This window comes from Cyprinus carpio, chromosome B7 (genome assembly GCF_018340385.1).
Source record: "Cyprinus carpio isolate SPL01 chromosome B7, ASM1834038v1, whole genome shotgun sequence".
In the NCBI taxonomy this organism is placed as follows: Eukaryota; Metazoa; Chordata; class Actinopteri; order Cypriniformes; family Cyprinidae; genus Cyprinus; species Cyprinus carpio.
The window spans coordinates 31748219-31769647 of record NC_056603.1 but is presented as its reverse complement, the minus strand read 5'-3'; the positions used below and the strand labels follow the sequence as shown (position 1 = coordinate 31769647).

The 21429-nt window shown below is 35.4% G+C and overlaps 1 protein-coding gene across 1 annotated transcript; it reads left to right on the top strand.

The window, feature by feature from the left end:
• Nucleotides 1-2982: 2982 nt before the first annotated feature.
• On the top strand, nt 2983-21009 carry zgc:194930 (uncharacterized protein LOC557813 homolog). Its single transcript, XM_019079163.2, has 3 exons — nt 2983-3352; nt 13612-13664; nt 18820-21009. The coding sequence occupies exons 2-3, from the start codon at nt 13633-13635 to the stop codon at nt 19535-19537; spliced, it is 750 nt and encodes a 249-aa protein (XP_018934708.1). The 5' UTR covers nt 2983-3352; nt 13612-13632; the 3' UTR covers nt 19538-21009.
• The last annotated feature ends 420 nt before the right edge of the window (nt 21010-21429 follow it).

Below are 21429 nucleotides of genomic sequence, written 5' to 3'. Positions count from 1 at the left end.
GTATTCTAGAAAAAAAAATAGCAGAAAAAAAATGTGTCTGAAAGCAATATGACTTAGTGTGTATGCATTGTTTGTATGGAACATTTTAATGTAATAAAATGGTTTTCTTTCTGCCTCTTAAATCTCATTGTTTTTCATCGGAATATATTGGTCTTCTTTTGGAAAGAAAACATATTCAGTTCTTTGAGAGGATCTAGTGGTTTATTATAGATATATAAAAGTACATCATTTTTCAAAAACCTGCCATGATACAATTACTGTATACCTCGTTTAATCTAGCTAATACTAATCTTCATTCAACTTGGTTTATTACAATGATCCTCAAGAGGCATGGTGTTTACATGATGAGCGTTTTGCTAGAAGTATTCCCTACTGTACATGGCACAATCAGAAACTAAAACGTTGAATGATTTGTCTGATAATAGTTTTACTCCCCGTTGCAGTGTACAAACAAAGGTGTTAAATATTTTCCAAACAGTGGGCAGGTGCTATACCATATCAATATTTCAATTACTGCTTGCACACACCTGGATTCTTTCATACACGTCTCCAGCAGCGCAGGTACCAACACACAAACACCACCGTAAACAAATAGTAGCCCAGGGCAGGAATTCTGGTGTGTGTGGTCTCTATGGAAACTGAATCCTCAGTGGAATCACCCCCCTGTTGTGATGACTATGAAACTGGCATATCAACATTGTGTATCAGGGAAAAACAAATGCATTGGCTTTTTTTTTTTTTTTTTTTTACATAAACTCATCACGGCATAGGCACTCTTAGTCATCTCTCCCTAGGAAGTCACTGTGCTTTAACTGAACAATTGTCATCAAATAGTCAATATTTGTACTGCTAAATATACCACATTTATTCTGATCATCCCCAGTTTTTGATTTCATTTCCTGGTGTGAGGAGTTTCCTTGTACAAGTGCAAACTTACAGCAATTAAGTCTGTATAGTTGTAAATAAAAAGAAACACATCTGATATACACGCTAAATTTCAAAAGTTTAGGGTCCGTAAGATTTTTTTTTTTCTTTTTTCAGGTTTCTAAAGAACTCTCTTAGGCTCACCAAGGCTGCATGTAAATCTATTTTTTATTTATTCATTTTATTTATGTATTAATTTTATTTTTTTTATTAATTCCTGTAATGGCAAAGCTAAATTACTCCTGTCTTCAGTGTCACATGATCAGAAATCATTCTCATATGCTGACTTTGTGCTCAAGAAACATTTATTATTATAAAATTCTTCATGAATGACTGCTAAAATATGTAAATCAAGACCATAAAAAAACATTATTTCACAATCAAAATTATTATTATCTAACATTGCCATGACCTCTTTTACTAATTAGAATTCCTCAGTTGACATAACATCACAACTTTTCAGCGGAATTGGGGTCAGAATGTGACACAAACCTAGCAGTTCTAAAATACACATTTCATATCATGTCAAACATTATGTTGCACTTACTTTAACATTTCACAATTAAATTTTATTTATAATTCCAAAGTGTTCACAAACTTTGTCAGTGTAGTCAGTGTGGACTAAATTGGAATATGACTCAAAACTCATTACAAAATCTATCATGATAAGAACATTTGAACAGCAAGCTTGAAAAAGGTGTGGAGCATTTACTTACGGCGTACACCAAACGCTTTCATGTTGTATTACTGTAAAAGTTATTGTACAGTACAGTTCATTGACTCAAAGGATATCTTGCAGTTGTGATCATTTGTGAAAGATCATGATCTCATAAAAAAAAAAAAAAAAAAAATTATGTAACTCGATCTCGTAAGTACATAAATGAAAAGACTAACAGACCAATGGGCAGCAGAAAAAACAATAAACAACACCCATGCAAGACATTAAAAATGTGTGTCCTGTTGTGATCCTCACTATGCATTTAGACCATGGTAACATGGACATTATTTTGAATGATAATCAAACCTGTGTTCAATACACCCAGAAGTGTCAGGTATACTCAAATTAAAACTGCTGAATAAATACTGACGTATAACTTAAATTTCCCACAAATGGAAAAACAGGTCCTTTTGATATGTAATCAGAAACATGTAGCCGCAGTCAATGCATGAACAAATAATAACTTCTGAGCTAATAAAGACATTACTAGCCTAAGCCAGAGAACATTATTACATTAAAAAAGGAAAAGGATCACCAAGAATACACGTACAAATGTATATGTATTTGTTCTTATTCTAAGTCCTTCTAAGTGAGGACTTTCAATTGACTTCTGTTGTTATACTGAGAAGGTAATAGTTTCTATCTACTAAACCTGGAACAAACCCTCAGTCAGACAAACCTGTTGAGATCACTAGATATAATGTAACATTTTATTTAGCTAATTTATGAGCATCTTAAATAGTGAGCATCATTTCAAATATTGTCACAAGTCATTTTTTGACTAATTTTTGGCCCTCACAAGTATAACTAAACCTGTACACCTACAAACACGTTTACTAATCTGACTAATTCTATAACCCACACCATACAACTAATATAAAACTTTCTGCATTGATATAATATATATATATATATATATATATATATATATATATATATATATATATATATATATATATATATATATATATATACTTCTGTTTTTACAAACAAGGATGTCCAAAAAAGTTAAGTAGGTAAAAAAAATACAGTTAAGTAGGTACCAATACAAACACAACTACCTGAGAGAAAAAAAAAAGAAAAAAAAAAAAAACAGCAGAAATGACTTAATGACTATATGACTTAAAGTAATAAATAAGTTCACTTTTACTGTAGATTTTGTTGCAATAATCTAATATGAGCATAGTAGTTTTGTTTTTGTTGGTTTATTTTGTTCTTATGCACTTGAATGCACCTGCCCAGCCTGTCGAACACCTGCTTAGACTGCATGACGGTCATTTGTGCTGCTGTAATTATTTTCCTGCGTGCCAATGGTTTAAACTGTGTTTCCGCTGAGTTTCCCTGATCCCTCGTCACATGGTTTGTCATTACCGTGCCGAGCACAGGCCATTCCTCGGGCTGCCATCTGAAATTCAAATGGACGTGTGGAGGAGGCACGGCAGAACGGAGTCACGGGGGACCTTCCTTTACTCGGAAGCAGTAACACAGGAGGGAAAATAAACATAAGGAAGGAGGAGGAAGCGGCTGCTATGAGCGCGAGACGTCTGTTGGTCATGGAAGAAGTTTTTGGGACACTTCGCTTCTTGGGATCGCTTCTCTTTTAGTATATTAGGACATACGAAGTGGGAAAATAAATGAACGCCGGAGTTCTCCATGAAATTGTAGCCCCTCTGGCAAACAACTGCCACACCTTTGTCATCAGTGTAACAGGTAATGGTTTTCTCTTAACGCGTTTCATCATGTAAGAGCTCAAGTTTTCCCTCGCACCTGTTGCGCAAAGCTCGATATAGGAGGATTGAACATTTGTCCAATACGAAGATTAATAAACAGTTAATAAGTATTAGCGACTTTATTGCCACTAAAACTATCCTTTTGGCAGTATCATCCTCATCCATTTTTTTTTTCTGGAATATGAGGGAGATAAACAACGTAATAATTAAGTCAGATCGATTACCTGGAGCATAGTTATTGTTGGTTACTGGTAGTTGAAGCCTGTACTTGTACTCTGCTTGCTTGTATTGTTAAAAGTGTAGTTCACCTCAAAATAAAAATTCTGTAGTATTCTCACCCTCATGTCAAACCCACATTACTTTTTTCTTCTGTGGAACACAAATGAAAAAAGTTAGGTTACTTAATATTTTCCATGCAATTCCAGTTCATGGTGACTACAGATGTAAGCTTAAAAAAGGAAACAGAAGCGTGATTAAAGTTGTCCGTGGGTTTTGTCTGCTGTATTTTAGGTCTTCTGAAGCTGTGATACTTTGTGTGAAGAACAGATTAAAATGTCTGTCGTTATTTACTGAAAACATTCCTATTCAGTGAGCTATTAATGATTTTGACTGAATTATTAAATCAGAAATAGACCTATCTCTTCTCTTTTGAGTTACCATTTATTTTCATTGGATGATAAAAAAAAAACAAAAAAAAAACAACCAGGGCATTCTTCAGATTTTCTCTTTTGGTTCAAGGAAGAAAGATGGGTTTGAAACAACATGAGGTGAAGTGCTTAAAATCTATGCTTTGTTTTTGGGAATAAGTTGAACAACATAAGTGATTCAGATGAGCTGAAGTTTGGGTATTATTTGTATAATTTTAAATGTGGTTAAAGCCATTATTTTTTACTGTAAACCGATGGCGGAAGAAACAGGCTTGTAGGTGAAGGTGTGTAGTTTGTAAAAGGTGTAGTTTTTCTGCCCTTGGACAGTTTGGTTTGAACTAATTAAAAATGAATGAGCTCTAGGCATGCTTTTTTGCACATTGTGTTTTCTGGAAGGAAAAAAAAACAGCTGTAAGAAGGAGCCTAAAACATTTGAAAATTTGATGCTTTTAGCAATTTTAGAAATCATCTTTTTAGGAATGTTTTGTCAGGTAACTTAAGTGCTTCATCTGATAACATCTACTGAAAATTAGCTGGTTTTTATTGCGCACCAAGAAAATGTTCAAATCAGCATATTTGACAAGGATAGTTACGAAGGATCTGCAGTAATGGATGCTGAAAATTCACCCTTGCCATCATAGCAATAAATTACATTTTAAACTACATTAAACAGTTCTTCAGATTGTAACTTCACAATATTACTGTACTGTATTTTCAATCAAATAAATGCAGCATTGATGAGACTTTCAAAAACATAAAAAATAATAAATAACAGCATCACTTTAGACACTTTTAACATTGAACTAAAAGCTCCTAAGCAAGTTTTGTTATTTTGATATACTTTTCTCATTGTAAAGTCAGTCTCTAAAGGCTCGGCAGGCTTGTGTTACTGTTTACAGTACCTGTGAGGGGGGCTGAGCAGGTTTATGCAGTTTGTCTAGCTGTTTACAGTCAGACTCATTGTTTACTTTTGAGCAAGGTCTGCTGTGCTGAGTAAGGTGTGGTCTGAGGTGCCCTACAAAGGCCACTGGGCCTCGTGCTCTGTCAGGCTCCGGCATTTTACCTTGATATTTACACTACTAGTTTGTACACAGACTAGCCTATATTGTACATCTGAGTGTGACGTTATGTAGTACAAAGCAGCACCCTTTTCCATGCATTACTATTTAGAGTTTTAATCTCTCCATCTCTTTCCCTTTAGCCATTTCCCACTTTGTAAGCATGACTCTGTTTGAAGGGCAGCACATTTAACAGTGATAAGAGTTAAAAATACATGTTGTGCATCCCAGGGCCTGTGTGTTAACGCAATCTTCCATCTTGTGTGATCTTATGACTGTGGATCTCTGATTGTGAACGCTAGTGTTACATAAACGTCATTCGTGGTCTACGTATTGATGCAACATTCACAGATTAATGTCACTTCAATAACACTGTTTGTAGCTTTAATACTCACTGTAAATTTAATCAAGTGTAACTTTATATTATGTTCCTATATAAAAACATTCTTGGTAACCTTAATATTTGTATGTGTATATATATATATATATATATATATATATATATATATATATATATATATATATATATATATATATATATATATATATATATATATATATATATATATATATACATACATATGTGTATGTATCAAAATAAATATATATATATATATATATATATATATATATATATATATATATATATATATATATATATATATATATACATATGTGTATATATATATATACATATGTGTATGTATGTATACACACACACACACACATACACATATACAGGTGCATCTCAATGAATTAGAATGTCGTGGAAAAGTAAATTTATTTCAGTAATTCAACTCAAATTGTGAAACTTGTGTATTTAATAAATTCAATGCACACAGACCGAGAAATACAAATGAGCAAAATGAGCCCCTACCAAGCATTGAGTACATGTACAGTAAATGAACATACTTTCTAGAAGGCCAACAATTAACTAAAAATGTTTATTTTTATTTTTATTGGTCTTATGAAGTATTCTAATTTGTTGAGGTGAATTGGTGGGTTTTTGTTAAATGTGAGCTAAAATCATCACAATTAAAAGAACCAAATATTTAAACTACTTCAGTCTGTGTGCATTGAATTTAATACATGAGTTTCACAATTTGAGTTGAATTACTGAAATAAATGAACTTTTTCACAACATTCTAATTTATTGAGGTGCACCTGTGTGTGTGTGTGTGTGTGTGTGTGTGTGTGTGTGTGTGTGTGTGTGTTTAGCTATGTAGTAGCTCATTTACTATTTCAAACTTTGTGAACTACAGTCTGTTCTCATGTTTTGGTGCACATTAAGAGCACATGTTTAATGGGTGAATATTAAATTTCAGGTTTGAAGTGTGCAAGCAATCAAAAACATGCTCAGAATGTAATGTATTATTACGGTCTAAACATAACCTCTTCTTTAATACAATCTCAAAAAGGTACTATGTCAAAAAAAATTATCTATATTGTTCTCTGTAGAAACTGCTTCATGTGGTAACATATTAATTAACTTGTTTAATTCAAATCAGAAATATTATTTATTATGCATCAACCTATCTCCAACAACAAAAGTTATTTTCAGGGTTCAGATAAGGTAGAAATTACTCCTTAAGGTAACGACTACACAGTTTCTTTTCTTATAGTGCTTGGTAGTTAACTAGATTGATGCACATGATAGTGATTGTCACATATTTTTTATCAGATATTTATTTATAAGACAATAGCCATTTGTGTACAAGCAGCATTTTAAGACTAGATCTCAGAATTTTAACCCTGCAAACAACTAATGACTCTCTTTTGTCAGTGTGACTCTCAGTTTTTATAAACAGACACATAGAGCTAACATCATAAACTGAAACAGCTGAATAATAACCTGCAGTGAGTGTTTGGAAGTGCCTCACACAGGATGTAAGGTGGATCCTTGTTTTGTATATTTAGCGCTGCATTAAGTGATGATATGGCATTCTCAAGAGGGCTGATTCTGTACGCACTGGTCTTCTTGTAATGAGGCCATGGAAACAGTGTCCAGGGCAACACGCCCATATTTGGCCACATTTCAAGCCATATTTAAAAGGATCTTTGAATGCATTTATCTTTTACACAGACAGATATGATGTTTACCTGGTATAATATAGAGAAATGGAGTTTGTCATTTAGATACTCAGCTTTTTTTTTCAAGTAGCTAAATAAAGATAAAGACAGGAAAATATGAACTCAAATCGCACTTTTAAGTTTCCAGTGTTGTGATGGATTTTTCATGTTTCTTCATGACTCTTGTCAATTTCATGCCATCTGGCTGTTTCCATATGGCATAAATAAAAATGAAGAGGAGCATAACGCATGCTGAGAGCAAGAGAAATTCTAAACCAGTTTTCCCACTTGTTTAAACCACACCTTCATGAATCTGATCCCTCTATGTAGTAACCCTCCACCTGTACAAGACCAACACATCATCCAATACTCAGTTACACACACACACACACACACACACACACACACACACACACACACACACACACACACACACACAGTATACTAGTAGATAACGTAACATCCTTTACCCTCTCTCTCTCTCTCTCTCTCTCTCTCTCTCTCTCTCTCTCTCTCTCTCTCTCTCTCTCTCTCTCTCTCTCTCTCTCTCTCTCTCTCTCTCTCTCTCTCTCTTTCACTTGCTCTCTCTATCTTTCTATTTCTTTCTATTTTTGTATTACTCTATGCACTTTGTGAAACATTGACACTATCATTAATGTAAAAAATAGTGTTTACTAGTAAGCCATTACCCCAGAGGAGTATATCTAAATTTAAGTCCTTGTAAATGACCCAGAACTGTGTGTGCCTTTGATTTGTGGAAGTATAAGTTCATCTCTTTCCTGTTTTTGGATATAGAGGGCTGTGTAATGTTTTGACTCATAACATAAACCAGGATTTTAGACTATTAAACATAACTGACTTGCTGCCACAACAGAGATCAGCTTCCTTTAACCCGGTACATTAAATATATCCACACTTTATCTATTTGCTTTGTGCATTTAATGTAAAGAATTATTTAAAGTATATAATGTAAAGAATAATATATATATATATATATACACACACACACACACACACACACACACACACACACACTTTTTGAAAATATTAATTATTGCATATTGTGTACATAATGTTTAAAACTGATGATCTAAATGAAGTGAAATAAGTGAAATTATTGTATGAAAATGATTTATAGGCTATTATTTTTGTTCACACTACAACATTTGCCTCAAACTTCTAATTTGCTGCTTATTAGTAGTTGTTAAGTTTAGGTAATATGGGTCACATTTTAAGGTCCAATTCTCGCTATTAACAAACCATTAACTATGAATTTTGCCTCCATACACTCTTAATTTGCTGCTTATTAATAGTTAGTTGGGTAGTTTAGGAATTGGGTAGGGATGTAGCATATGATCATGCAGAATGTGCTTTAATAAACAGCCAATATGTTAATAATAGGAATGCTAATTAGCAACTAGTTAATAGTGAGAATTGGTCACTAAAGTACAATAATAAAATATGGGCATGCAGAATAAAGCATTAATATGTTCTTTATAAGTACTGTTAAACAGCCAATATGCTAGTAATATGTAAAATGTATTTAATAGTAAGATTGCTCCTTAAAATAAAGTGTTTCCATTTTTTATACATTATGTCTCCTGGCTGTAATTTCCATCATGATCAACCATTCTACCCCAATAATGCTTTGTTAAAAATTGTTGTACTTGATTATCAAGGAGTCTGCAGTGTCAGTGAAATATAAAACGTGATTAAAAATAAAAAATCAGTCATGCATAATTTCCAATCAAGCTGTCAAATTATGCAAACAAATATGGAAATATTATTTGATTGTGTTTATGTAGAACTTATAAAATGCTAGCAATGAAATTAGCCTTAGAAAGACAAAGAAGTTGGTCATTTTATTCCAATAATGATTTCCACCACAGAATACCATTAAACAAAATATAATACTATGTGGTGAAAATGTTTATGACTTTTAGACAAATTGAAAAAAATGAGAAAGTTCTTGAGTGATGCGACATTTTCAGTAGACAAATTAAATTAGATTGTGAAAAGGTTAAACATCCGATTATATGCTGGTTTCTATCAAGCAGTAATAATAACTAAAAAGTAAAAAATAAAAATAAAAACAGGAAAGCGCCAGCGGCAGCATCTTCCAGGTGTTTGTGAGAAGATTTCAGTGTGTCAGAGCAGTGTGTAGGCCTAAGTGAAATCAGCTGGCCATTGATAGCTCTAATTATCTCTTGACACTCGTCTATCTGGCTGTTTGCTTGACTTTGTTCTCAACAAATTGAAAGGAAATGAACCGTTAGTGGCTTGTGCGTTTGTTTATCTTGGCTGTGGAAGACCAGTGCATGTGTGTAGGTTTGTGTTGGCACACACACCGCAGCTGAACCAGCTGAAGGGAATTAAACATTTGAGAATTGCTCAGAGCAAAGCACCTACTAAAAAGTGTGTGTGTGTGTGTGTCGATCAGTAATACTGTGTGTCTGCCTTAAAGCTTAAATACATAAGTCTGTGATTTAATGCTATCGCAGTATGTGTGGATGCCTACCTGTTTGTGTGTGGATGTGTGTCTTGAGTAGGTTAAGGGCTGAGGAATGGAAAAGCCCCCTCATTTTGTTGCAGGAGATTTTGTCACTTTCAAAGAGCAGGCCAGAAAGCAGAGCTGGAGGGAACAAATTCTACAGTGATGAGAAATTCCCTTCTCCAATTTATTCCAATGGCGAAATGTCCGCCAATGGCATATAGGCTAGCTCAGATTTCAATCTGCATCGGTCTCAGCCCACAATCTTCAGTAATCTCTCCAGGAATCACCTTTCTCCAAATGAAACATTTCAATTCTTTGGATATAGAGTCCTCCTGGATATGCCATTTATCTTAACTTCGTATCAAATTTTCTTGCAATCTGTTGATCTTCTGGTCATCTCCGTTGAGACTGTTCAGTAAAAACTGTAATGTGTTTCATAAAGAGCATGGCTAGGAATGGAATTCTTGATGGATTTAAAGAATAAGTTTGGCATGAACCAGCTTTGTTACAAATGTCTGTAGTACAGTATATGTAAATGAACAATGTATTCTCTTTCTCCATTTTGCCTGCAACCAGATGCATCTGTTTATTTGTCAGTAGAAGTCTATGGGATTGTGCAAAATACACCATGTTGTGCCACCCTGCAAACGTTTTACAGTTCCAGTTTCTGTATTCCCACCCATGGACCGCTGGATTGACAGAAGGGCAATGACAAATCAGAAGTGCATTATATGGGGGTTGAAGTTTCCCTTTCTCTATTTTCTCGTCACGTAGCTATGATTTCAAAAAATGTTGTTTAGAATTTTCAAAATAGATTTTCAGCCAAGTTGCCAGCAGTGAATTACTTCTTTAATGATTTAAATTATTTTTTTCTTATGTAAAACTAAAAACAGTTTCCCTTTTTTGAAATCAAACCACAGGTTTCTCTAGTGATACAGTATATGGCACACTTCCCCAGTCATGTAGTCTCAATGTTCCTGTAGCCCCCTGCACATTTTGCATGTCTCCATATTTAAACACACCTGATTTAGGTCATCAGTTCATTAGTAGAGACTCTAATGATGCCTTCATTTGCTTTCGGAAGCTTCCTACTTTCCACTTCTGAAGTTGTAATTAAGAGTTTGTCGTGTTTAAGTGCTTTGTTGTCGGAAAGAACAGAAATCAAGGTGGACAGCCTATTCATTATTGCCTGTTTCTTGGGGAAATCTTATTAAAGCCAAAAGGTATATATTGGAAGATAATTAGTCAATATCCAACAGGTTTTGAATAAAATTTAGCGTCTCATTATTTGGTAACCACATAAACATTCACAACGCTAAAAAAATTCAGCTGGCTGATGATTCCTAAATTTTGATCAAATAAATGCTATTTTCACTGTAATCAATACATACTACACAACAAATAGTTTTTCTTACTATATGAAGTAAAGATGATTTCTTTTATTCTGATAATAATTGTGTTGTCACATTATGGATTAACTACACAAGAAACTGATTTGTCATTGTATTATTGGAAAGGAAGACTATGTGCTTTGCTGACTGCTGTAAAATGCAATAATCTCTAGCAGCTGACAAAGAGGTTGCCAGGTGCCCGTGTCATAGTCCTGCTGTCAAACAGGTGTCTGCTGCGTACCACATCTGGCTGCTAATCACCTTGCAAAACTCCATCCAGTTTCTTGTGTCCATGGCAATGGCCTGAAAGCTGTGAATTTTGAGTTTGAAGTTTTATAATAGTTTTTGTATAAACATATTGCAAATTTTGTAAATAGGGCAGCTTTGTAATATAGTAAATAGAATTACATTGCATTTAAAATTGAATTAATGTCACATCAAAACAACAGAAGGCTTCTGTTCTCAGTCATATTTTTTATTTTTATTTTGTTTACTCAAATAAGACAATAAATCTTGATTTCTTTCACATACAGACATCATATAGACACAAAAAAACAACTCTGTTCACAGTGAAGAGTGTTGCATGTTAATGTCTTGTCTACGTGCAGTGTGTTTTGAATTTTTCCACTTGTTAAACCATTTGCCTTTCTGTCACAGTGACTGGCTCGTCAGTAAACCTGTACAACAAATATTGCCAAACTTGATATACCTGTTAAATTTTCTTTTATTTGTCTTAGTTTCAAGCACATGTGATGCCACGGGTGAATGACGCAGGTGATCCTTGCTTCCTTAATACTAAACTGCATAACATTTATTTGCATTAGATTCTGGTACAGATTACTGCTCATGCCTTAAATGTGACATAATTAAATGGAAATGTTGTGTAAATAAGGGCTGTCAACTAAAATTAAAAGTATTACAAAACACGGCTAACTGAGACAAAACATAAATATATAAAAAAAAAAATAACTAAACGAAAATGCGAGATGTTGCCTTGCCAGTTAACAAAAACAAGTTTACAGTAGGTACTGAAATAGAGTGTGGGAACTATGACATCAGAACCCAGAAGAGTAATTCGCTGTGGGTTCCTTCGAGATTTTCCTGTGGGGTTTTATAATGGGATTTTTCAATTTACGAGTAAAATAAAGCCTGTGGTAAACACAACTTAACGATACTTTTACATTTTGTTCTACAATGTAAATTACACACATCCATGTTGTATGTTTTTAATAAGTAACTAGATAAGAACAATTGGGCTGTGAGTGTGTGCAGTTTACATTGTAGAACAAAACGTAAACGTATCATCAAGTTATGTTTACCACAGGCTTTATTTTACTCATAAATTGAAAAAACCCATTATAAAACCCCATAGGAAAATCTCGAAGAAACCTGGGGCGAATTACTCTTCTGGGTTCTGACGCCATAGTTCCCCCACTCTATTTCTAAAATGGAAATAAAAATAAATTCAAACTAAATAGAGATATTAAAAAGCATAAACTAATAAAATGACAAAAAGCACATAAAATTACAAAAACTTAAATGAAATAATATCAAAACAGCACTGAAGTAAATGATTTTCACAATGTGATTGTGTTGGATTCTCCTGCATTATCGGTCTCTAACACATTGGGACACGTGAGTTGAGGTTTTCTGTGTTACTCTCTGTCTCAGGAGAAAGAGAGCGAGTCTGGGAGTGTCTTTGTCCTATTAGACGGATCTTTTCCCAGACTGAGCTATCAATTATTTACAAGGCTACTTGCTCATAAAAAGAGCGCAAGAAATGCCAAAGCCTGAAAAGGCACGACAAGCCGTGGAAAGGTCAATCCATCTTTGTTGCTTTTCACAAAATGAGCATGTATTAATAACATTTTATTTGACCTGCCACTGTGAGGAGTAATCCAGAATGTCACGAACACATGTGTGACTGTCCTTGTGTCCTGAAGCCACATACCTGACAATTTCATATGTCAAGGTTACTCCATTTGCCACGTCAATATGAAACCAAATAAAATGTCCCTACGGCCGGGCAGATATTGATATAGTTCTTCTGAAAGATCATACCTGTGTCTGTGTAAACATATCAACAGAATCTGACATTGATTGTGCTGTCTTTGAAAGTTAAATACAAAAAAAAAAAAATTATGTATTCTTGAAGGTGATTGGAAGCTGAACCAAATTTTGGTTCATTTGGTTGATGTGCACAAGCGAAGTGTACCTGGATCCGCTTGTAAAGATGGTCCGCAGTGGTTCACAATTGTTGGCACACTGGTTTTATTCTGTTCTTTGAGTTTCTTAGTTCCCGTGTCAGCAGGTCTATTTACACAGATATAACCGTGATCACGTCCTCATGTTCTAACAGCTGAGGTGAAGAATTAGCACAGTTACTGAATAGCCCTTTGTTGAAAGCATGTTCCCTCTCCTAAGCACTGATTCAGCTCTGGATTCTTCAAATACCTTTTTAATAAATGCAACTTGCGTATTTCAGTCCACACAATAGTCTACGTGCTATCTCTAATTCACTTTATTCAATCATATATACACACACAACCACACACTAAACCTGTTTTGCCTTTCCACAGGTTTTCTACACAACTGTCCAGATGGGTTGCAGTTGCTGTAGGATGATAAAAAGGTAAGACTATAAGTAAGGTATAAATAGTAGAGATTCTTTATTCTCAAGTATTTTTTATCCTGAAGATCCTAGATATTTCTCACATAACTGCTGTTGTTTAACAGCTCGGTCAGACTGTAGTCTCTCTAAAGCTGACCTGGGATCAGTTTTTGGTTGAAACTGTGGTTCAGTCTGCCAGCACTGCTCTGTTCTCTGTCAATAGACATATTATTAGGATCTTTCACTTTAACATTTATGTGGGTTGTTTTGATGCAGGGAGTTTATTTCACAGTAAATACACACAGATATACACACTCTCAAACCGCCCTTTAATTGCTCAGAATGTCACATTTCTGGGCTTAGTTTGAGCTGCAAGAATTGCCTCATGCGCAAACTACAAATACATGCTTTCTTTTGGCATTTACCATTAGTAGTGTGTAGTCTGACTGGCTTTGAGTCAAATCTGTTGAACAACACCCACATATTTTAACTTGATTTATATGCACGGAAGATGAGGATAAAGTATATAAATCTAAGTGTTTAGTAACATATGCCCCTTTTTACTTATTTCAAGTGTATCCAATCTTGCACTCCTTCAGTGCCAAAAAATCCTGCAGTTTAGCTGTAACCCTAATCAAACACACCTGAACCAGATAATCAAAGTCTTCACAATCACAAGAAACATGGTAAATATCTATAGAAAGGTGGACCTTCAGGAGCAGAAATAGAAACCCTTGACGTAACGTTCAAACTTTTTTTTTTACATTGTGCAAAGGGCTGTAGGCAGTATTATCTGAAAAGATACACATTTTCAAACCTCCCCTGGGAACAGTATATAATATGGGCAACTGTTTAGGGTGAATAGAATGTGAGTTCCCAGGCTTTTCTTGGATTATGTCAGATCCTGCTGCTGATAAACATTACTATTCTACTCTGTTGCAACTTTTACCAGGCAAAAATGCCTTGCATTGCTAGACATTGTGTGTTGTTTAATGGGGGTAATGTTTACTAAGGGTAAAATTTCTCATCCTGCCAGGTAGAGTGGAAAATTCCACTTTATCCACACTGAAACTGTTAAACTGAAATGGATTTTGAAACAAGGTGCTTAAACATGGAGAATTTATAATTAAGCTGTAATGAAAATCGTCTCATGTAACACTAAAATGAAATACAATAAATGTTTGGAATATGACAGAGGAGACGCACAAAGGACAGACAGACAAATACATGAACTCCTAAGGTTGACATTGGCTCAGTAACATGCCTCTCTTTCCACGTGGAAAGGCGGACAAGGGAAGTGGAAAACAGAAGGATCTCAGCAGGATATGTCTGACACAAATAAACCAGGCTCACTTGGCACACACACACAAGTTGGGATTTGTGTCTCTTATTCTTATGTTGGTTTGACACTTTTTCCTCTTTCCCTTTTTAATACATGTTTCTTGTGTAATTTGGTGTAAATATAGAAGTGTAAATATTGTTTTATGTAATAAGTAAAAAAAAAACAAATCCCTAAAAGAGAAAGGAGGACACAATGTGATGTTATCACTCATACACCTGTTTGTCTTTTCGCTACACTGGTTGTGCTTTCGTCAGTAAGGCACTTTGCCTGGGCTATGCAAATTGTGTGCATTCAAATGTCCTGCACATATCAGGTTGCAGTAGAACCCAAAAGAGGAACAGCATTTTGTATATTATGACGAAATTGACAACCTGATGGAGTTTATATATGGTATATGAAGATTAGCAATGATGAGTAAGATTGGAGGCTGGATAATTGGATAACAGTTAGGTTTGTTTGCCTACCTGCTTTTGAATATTATTATTTTATTCCAAATTATAAAATAGTTTTGACAGAAAGAGTCCAACCACATTTTGTTTTAACATGTTATTTAGGGGTGATTGAATGTCAATCACGCTCCAAAAATAGGCTGCCATGGAAAAACTCAAATTATTCAAAATAATGTAATTTTTTTTTAAATAATGCCGCCCGTCTGCACAAATGGCTGAAAACTGGCAGAAATGTGGATTACTGATTATTTCACAGTCAGAAAACAATGTTTGAGAAAGTGAATTTACAATATGTACATAATACAGGGGTGTCCATTCTGGAGGACCACCTTCCTGTAGAGTTTAGCTCCAACCTGCTCCAGCACACCTGTCTTAAAGTTTCTAGTGATCCTGAAGGTCTTTATTAGCTGCTTCCGATGTGTTTAATGGAGTGCTGCAGGACAGAGTCTTACAGTTTTTCTGAATGGATTTGACACATTTCTCCAAATGATTGTAACTGCTTTCAAAGCAATTAACACAGCACAGTAAACACTCTCTTATGTTGGCCAAACATTTCAGTTTTACTACATAACGAAGCTCTGCATTTTAGAAATTCTAGCAATGTGTTTATTAAAAATAGATACTAACATCAAAACTAAATGTGTGTTTTCTGTTGATTTGATAACATAATCTGCTCTACATACAGACATTAATTAAAATGTTTATCATGACGTTCTTTAATGAGTTGTATATCAACGAGTTTCCTACAAAAAATGAATTTATATATAATAAGTAAAAATAAATGAATAATAAATGTACTGAAATCACTGAATTAACTGACTTTGGTCATTGCTCACAAGTCATGCATTGTGGGAAAAAACACAGCATGAATGTTGAATCCACTCTTGACAAGGTTCTGCCTCAACATTTCCCTAGGGCTCTTTCATTGCTTGAAGACGACTTGCTTGGTTGTAAGGATTGTGATTACATACTTTCCATTTTCAAGAGGAGAAGAACTCCTCAGCTAGATTCATGGAAGGAGAATATGGTGGAAGGAACACCATATTGAAATGTGGATGACATTTAAATAACTCTTGCACCAGTGTTGAATGGTGAAATTGGACATTGTCCCCAAAAAAATCTTCATTTGCTCCTGATTAACCTGTGGTAAGAGGATTTCATTGAGGGAGTTAAAAAAAAATGTAGTAGGCTTTTAGTGTTGTATGGGCTCAAGACATCCAGTGGTGGAAATTGTGACACACATTGTGATGTTGCCGCCTCGTTGTCCAGGGAAATTGACTGTGGCATGATGGCCAATCTGATTCTGCTCTCTTCTTCTTCTTCTTTTTTTTTTTTTGTTGAGATTGAAGCCAGCTTCATCAACATACAGCTGCTCATAATGAGTTGCACTGCTATCCAGCTCCAAAGTCCTCTAGAGTAAAAAGAACAGAAGGTGCAATATCGCCGTGGTTTGACAGTAGTGGTATTGACTGTAAACTTGACACTGTAACTGTTTGTCGAACTTTAAGTTACCACTTTGACACAGCACTAGGTATAGAGACACCTGAGTTATTCCAGAGTGCAATAGTAAATGAATATATAATGCCCATGAAATGCATATCTTTGTATTTACAGTAAAAGTGTAGTAACTGTGTGGCATGCACATAACTGAACAAACTGGAACTCATTCAATCCATAGGAGTTCTTCACTTGCTTCATCCGGATGGAATTTCTTCTTAGAAGATGATCAATTGTAATTGATCAGTTGTGAAGGCTGCATTGGTGAATATTATGAAATAGTTGATTTTCCTGTATTATTCTTTGCTGAATTTCTTTTCTGAACCATCATGTCAACAATGACATGTTCTGTTCAACTGAAAATAGTCTTGTGCATGTTCTTGAGCTTCAATTTTGGATAAGCAAGAACAAGAACAAGAAATAGACTAGACTGGAAATGGACAAGACTCTAGACTAGACTCATAGAACCATAATGCTATTGTTACATGTTGGTCTTCCCTCTGTTGATCAGTTTGTGTTTGGCTGGACACTCTGGCCACTCTCCTCCTTTCAAGGAGAGACCATGATATGTAACGTGGTCAGGGTGGCTCTGATTTCGATTAAAAACATCTGTGCCCTCTACCTCCTTTTCCACCCTGCAGTCCTCTTCCTTTGTTAATGTCTTCTTACATTTTCTTCTCTTCCACTATATCATTCCCCTCCAATCCTGTCTTCCCATATTGTCTCCCTCTACTCTTCCCTCTTCTCCTCTTCCTCAACTGTTCTTGCTTCTTCTCCTCTCATCTCCTTCTACCTCTGTTCCTCTCCCTAGACCCACTTCGCCACCTCTCTTTATTTACACCTCTTTCTTTTCCCCTTCTCATTTTTGTTTTGCCTTTTTCCTTCCCCCCTTTTACAATTGTTGTAATTGAGCTAAATGTGTAAACAATTAGGAAATTAGCATACCAAACATATATCATGAAAACATACCAAGTGCAATTGAGAATTTAACAATAAAAGAGTTTTGTTGCATTTGGAAAAATGGCACATTTTTGTGATTTGTATAAATCTAATACGCAAAGTTACAGTTGTCTAAATATATTAAAGTTTTGGTTGGCTGTGTGAACTTTTGTGAAAACATTTGAGAATTTTGTGCACAGTGTTTTGACAATGATGCATGTGATTTGTAATTTGTATGAAATGAATGAAAACTTAACAGTCGGTTTAGGACAATTAGAAAGTGTTCAGATCTCTGTGTTAACTGTTTTGTGAGCAGTCACTTAAATTTGGAGAAATGTGTCAAAATGACTGAGAAAAACGTACAAACCTGGAAAGAAGTGTACATCATAAAATACATCAGTAAAACCCTACTTTTTAAAAAAGGTCTTGAAAAAGGTGGTTGCTAACAAATTGCTAAACGGGACTACAGAGGTTGCCATCGTGCCGAGCAGGAAAACTCATCTACTCAAGCACTATATTCTGCTATTACTGCATCGGCGGTGTTTATAATTGTACTCTTGCAAACTACTCTAACTCAAAGTTTCCAACTCATAGATTTTAAAGTTTAAAGTTGGCCGAAGCTTAGCTTGGTGACATTGAGGTCATGCAATCATAGTGTTGTTCATTTATAGCTTACTAATGAAGAATGGGAGCTCCTGTGCCTCTGTGCACAGACACTGACGTGCTTAAGGATGTCAAAATAAAAGTCCTGTTCTTATCAGTTGATGTATTAATTAAAAAATGCAAATGTATTGATGAACCACTAGTACTGCTTCAGTGTTATTTGACTTTATTTGGGATTTTTGACCTTTATTTGAATCTTAACTGGGTCATAATAATTATTTGCACCAAAAAGGCCATCAAAAGTTAATTTCATTAAATCCTCTTCTCAACTGCCTCTCTGTTACAGTTACATCTATGACCCCTCAGTCCCTGTAGAAGTTCCTGGTCGGAAGCGGGACCCCACCAGCAGCTCTCTTTATCAATCTCACCGATTTCCAGAGGAGGCAGACCACATTCACAAGAAGCAGGGCTTCCACAACCTAGCATACAGCACCCATCCCAGCCCGGCCAAACTCGACATCGACAACAACCACATCAACCGGCTCCATGCTAACATTCCAGGTGAGCAGATCCAATCGAGCCCAGCGGAGGGTGACCCAAGTCTTTACATCCTCCAGCCCCAGGATGAGGGGACGCCCACCTTGCGTGCCAATCTGCCCATACAGAGTGAGTCATTGTTGGGAACGGATCCGGGCAAGCGAGAGGACAGATTCCGAGACTCTGGGTTGGGCGGCGGAGGCATAACAGACGGGACAGAGGGATCGGATGGATACCCCTATGGACAGGAAGATGAAGACGAGGACAGGAAGAGCAGGCTAGCCAGTACTCCAGACACGGCCGATGAGGAGAGTGTGCTGTCTGTAGACATGCATACCAGCAGTACTAGTCTCTCCTCAGCAGACACAAAACTCATGATAGAGGACAGAGAAAAGGAAGAGCCCTCAATCGAGAGAGGAGAGCAAGAGAGAGAGAAAGAGATGGATTGTGTGAGCGTCACAGACTCAATGGTAGCAGAGGCCTTGGCAGCTCTGGATGCGGCGACTGCGGGAGAGGATTCGGAGTGACGTCACTACATGGGAGATTTCCATACTCACTCTCTTGCTCACCCTCTATATTTGAATACAGCCAAATAATAGCGCTCATGAAGCTTTCCTGCAGACAGTGTGTAGTAGCTTTTATTTTGAATGGAAAAAAATCAAATGAAGCCTTGATAACAGGAACTGCTGCTTGTTTATACAACAAAAACGAACCACTAATGAGACTTACTTGAGCAAATGAAGCTCATGGACAAACTCAATTCTCAGCCTAAACTGAAGGACTGTTGCGTGATTTTCCTCAGTGCTGTTGTGTACACAGCATCGTAATGAAATAAGCTCCATTTCTTATCGTCAAATATTATTTCTGCTCCATAACATAACGAAAGTACTCGTCTTCTGTAGCAACTGTTTGGACGTGGGGCTAAATCATTCATAATTATCGTCATACATTTTCTATACAAAGAGGTGGTGAAAAACAAATAAGCCAGTGTCCTGGTGTGGGGTTACTTCTGTGCTTAATGCACTTTTAGAAACGTTGTATGATTATATGATCGAACTGCTTAATACAGTGAAATCAAGTTCATTCAATCTCAACAGATCAATATGCTATTTCTTGCTTGTTGTTGTTACACTGTGAATACATCGATACCCTCCCAGAGCTTTAGGATGACATGCGCTTTATTTTTACACATAAATATACAGCAATAATTGTGGGTGAATCTCATGAAAACATCTTTCAACCAAAAATAAAAAGTGAAATTATGTTTTGCATAGAATGCATGTTTATTCTATATTGTAGATATAGTAGTTAATTTTTAAATTAAATATTTAAATGTATAATTAAATTTTTACATTACAGTAAAGTTAATTTGAAGGAGAAATGCTTAATGCAAAGCATCTTTATGGTACAATGGTAGCTTCGTGTATGCAAAACATGATTTCTTTTTTCTTTAGATTTTGAAATACGATCCATTCATGAGATTTATCCTTATATATTTATGTTGTCATTGCACTTTGTACATTTTGAAAGCAGTAGCGTGTTGAAGAATCAGGCCAGTGATGATAGTTGATGCTCTATGCTCCAGTCCTGGTTAACTATCAGAGGCCTGATGAAGAGAACCCTGCTAATTTAGCTGTACCGTATGACACTCATCTCATGCAGACATTTCTATACATTAGTAAAGAAAACATTTTCAGAAAAATGAATGTAACCTCCTTATACAAGAAATTATTCTTTTTTTTTCTTCTTCTTCTTTATGAAGGTCATTGAGTATTTCCAAATGTTTTACCAAGTATGCATCAGTTCGTACTTTATGTATTGGTCAGAATCATTTCTTTTAAACCTGTTAATGAGTAAATGTTATTGACAGGAACTGATTTTCTAATACATTAAGTGCACATTCACAGTGAATACGCTGTTTATATTGCATTCTTTCTGCTTTTACCAGAGGACAGAATTGTCACATGAACCAGGGGAAAATAAAAACAATGTGCTTGATCATAAGACTCGCGATGTAATCTGTTGACATTTCTGTCTTGTGGTGGATAATGATGCCGTAGGGCCTCTTATATAACCCTCCAGCCCTCACTGGCCAGTAAGACGTGTCCTGAAGTGTGTATGACTGCTATATTGTGCTGAAATCCAAAGAGATCAGATATTGGGAATGGTGAGGTTTGTGCAATTCTGCAAATACTAAAACACAATTAAGATACACATTATATTCCAATGACACTTTTAATGAGTGTGGGGAGGAAAATAAACAAGCTTTGATTGGATATAACATCATATAGAACCATTAAATGACCTCAAATCTTTTGAAAATGATTTTAGTCACTTAGAGTCTTTTTATCTCTTTCATTGTCTGGTTTTGATACAGCAAAAACAGTTTTAGAATGATTTGCTTTTCAAATTTGTATTC